General features: G+C 45.0%; 2 protein-coding genes across 2 annotated transcripts in view; one reads left to right on the top strand and one right to left on the bottom strand.

Annotated features, from left to right (window-relative positions):
• Window positions 1–1,512, bottom strand: part of LOC134193829 (uncharacterized UDP-glucose epimerase YtcB-like) — a 2,690-nt gene extending 1,178 nt beyond the window's left edge. Inside the window, exons 1-2 of the mRNA XM_062662673.1 lie at window positions 1,342–1,512; window positions 1–297 (exon numbers count right to left, since the gene is read on the bottom strand). The exon at window positions 1–297 is cut by the window's left edge and continues 1,178 nt beyond it. Of these exons, the coding sequence (XP_062518657.1) occupies window positions 1–285 (285 nt within the window). The 5' untranslated portion in view covers window positions 286–297; window positions 1,342–1,512. The remainder of the gene's footprint in view (window positions 298–1,341) is intronic.
• A 400-nt stretch (window positions 1,513–1,912) lies between these two features.
• The window catches only part of LOC134194175 (E3 ubiquitin-protein ligase NRDP1-like), a 3,034-nt gene continuing 2,446 nt past the window's right edge, over window positions 1,913–2,500 (top strand). The window contains exon 1 of the mRNA XM_062663086.1: window positions 1,913–2,334. Within this exon, the coding sequence (XP_062519070.1) occupies window positions 1,951–2,334 (384 nt within the window). The 5' untranslated portion in view covers window positions 1,913–1,950. The remainder of the gene's footprint in view (window positions 2,335–2,500) is intronic.

Genomic DNA, 2,500 nt, shown 5'->3' with positions numbered 1-2,500 from the left:
TGCAATGACAGTCATCCTCAACCTGTTGACACAATATCTTGTGATGTGGGATCCGATGAAGCCAGCTGCACCTGTTATGATCACCGTTTTGTCGTTGCTAATGTATGGTGTCAGACCAGTTTTTAATGATCTTGCCCACCGGTGACATCGGAGAGAGGTGGATGGTTTGGAGTTTGTTTTGTGTGGGTGTGAAGGGTCTGTGGAAGTGTTTGCTAACCAGACAACAATTAGGAAGCCGACAAATGATCCTATGCCGATCACAGCTCTGGTTGTTAGACGAGGCATAGTGAAGGAACTCTGTAAGTTACATCAACAAGTAGATTAAAAACAGATATGGAGACCAGGAGTAATAATAAAGATCAGTAGAAAACAATAAAACAGACAGACAGACAGACAGACAGACAGACAGACAGACCAATAATTTATTCTCATACAGATTCTACTTGTACATATGCTAGGATTTTTTAAATACAAATCAGTCCTTGCAAACAACAAAGTCATTAACTAATGGACTTTACTTTGAATGTCAAAATCGCATAATCTATCTAAATCACCATGATTAGGTGACAGTACAGACAGACAAACTGTATTAGACTCTTAATAAGAGTTGTAGATAAACAGACAGACAAGCAGACAAAGAAACAGAGACAGACAGACAGACAGACAAACAAACAGACAGACAAACAAACAGACAGACAGACAGACAAACAGACAGACAGACAAACAAACAGACAGAGAGACAGAAAGGCAGACAAAGAAACAGACAGACAAACAGAGACAGACAAAGAGACAGACAGAGAAACAGACACACAGACATACAGACAGACAGACAGACAGACAGACAGACAGACAGACAGACGGACAGACAGGCAAGCAGGCAGGCCAGCAAGCAAGCAGATACGCAGATAAGAAGAAACGGCTTGACAAAAAAACAGATAACAAAAAGATGACAAATAAATGAAAGATGTGTAGTGTACACTAGTTAATCGTGTGTGTGTGTGTGTGTGTGTGTGTGTGTGTGCGTGCGTGCGCGCGCGCGCGCGCGTGTATGTGTGTGTGTGTCCACATAACCCAACGCCCCTCCTCAGGGCATACTTGCCACTATAAATCAACAAACATAGAAACGCCCACCAAACCAGGCGACCAACAAAGAGTAGTACAACACATCACCACAATCCAAGCCATCCAAACGTGCACCACAGACTGTAGTCTACACACGTGTCTGCAGCCAAATCCATACAACCAACTTTCCACCCCAAATATCAACGTAGAGAGCAGATAAAGCACATTACTCGTTCTGGCCAGTAATAATTCGAGAGCAAACCCAACAAAACGACTTACTTTAACGATTGGAGGTCAAATCAGAGAGAAAAATTTGAGTAAACAAACAAAGCGACAAGTACACAAGCTAATTGGCCGACACACAATCAGGAGTTCTCTTGTTACTCGGATCGTTTTGAGTTCGAGTCAAAGCATCACAGCCATCCTCAATCGCAGAACACATCAATACATATTTATGTTAATTACTTTACCTAACGCGCGTTAGATATCGCAATCTATCGTTAAATGTGTGACCACACGCAATCAGGCAGACTCAATGTTTCTCGGATCGTTTTGAGTTCGAGTCAAAGCATCAGAGTCATCCTCAATCGCAGATCACATCAATACGTATATTTATGCTAATCAATTTGCCTAACGCGCGTTAGATATATGTGACCACACACAATCAGATCCCCCAGGCGAGTGAACAAAAAGCACGTGCCGAAACACGTGGAGCGTGGGCAAGGAGGAGGACTGGGTACGAGTCTAACAATCAGATATGTTTCTCGGATCTCGCAATCGCACATCACAATGTCATATGTTACAACCACCTAACGCGCGTTAGATATCTCGTGACCCTACGTGTACAAGTTTACGCGTGACGTGTGCCTCTAGTCTCGACCTTCCAGGATGGGCTACGACCTACAGCGATTTCAGGGAGACGTCGACGAAGAGCTCATTTGTCCGATATGCGGCGGAGTGCTCGAGAGGCCCCAACAGGCGTCACGTTGCGAACACGCATTCTGTGAGGACTGCATAACAGAGTGGCTGAAAAGGCAGCCGTCTTGTCCGGTCGACAGGGGCACGATAACGCAGCAGGAGCTCGTCCCGGCTCCTCGGATACTTCGTAACTTGTTGGGAAGACTGACAATCAGCTGTGACAATGCAGAGTCGGGGTGTGATGCTGTTGTGAGGTTGGACGCCTTGGAGAGTCATTTGTATGAGTGCAAGCACAATCCTAAGAGACCTGTTAAGTGCGAGAAGGGATGCGGATTGCCTGTGGCGTTGGATGAGGTGAGGAGTGTGTTGGCTTCTGTGGAAGTGATGCTTGACTGGAAGTTCATGTCTATTTGTCTGTCTGTCTCACTCTGTGTTTGTATGTCTATCTGTCTGTGTATGTGTTTGTCTCACTCTGTGTGTTTGTCTGTCTGCCTGTCTGTCTATTTGTCTCACTCTGTCT

The sequence above is a fragment of the Corticium candelabrum genome, chromosome 18 (assembly GCF_963422355.1).
Source record: "Corticium candelabrum chromosome 18, ooCorCand1.1, whole genome shotgun sequence".
Classification (NCBI taxonomy): domain Eukaryota; kingdom Metazoa; phylum Porifera; class Homoscleromorpha; order Homosclerophorida; family Plakinidae; genus Corticium; species Corticium candelabrum.
The sequence above is the reverse complement of the archived record's forward strand: the minus strand, read 5'-3'. Positions and strand labels throughout refer to the sequence as shown.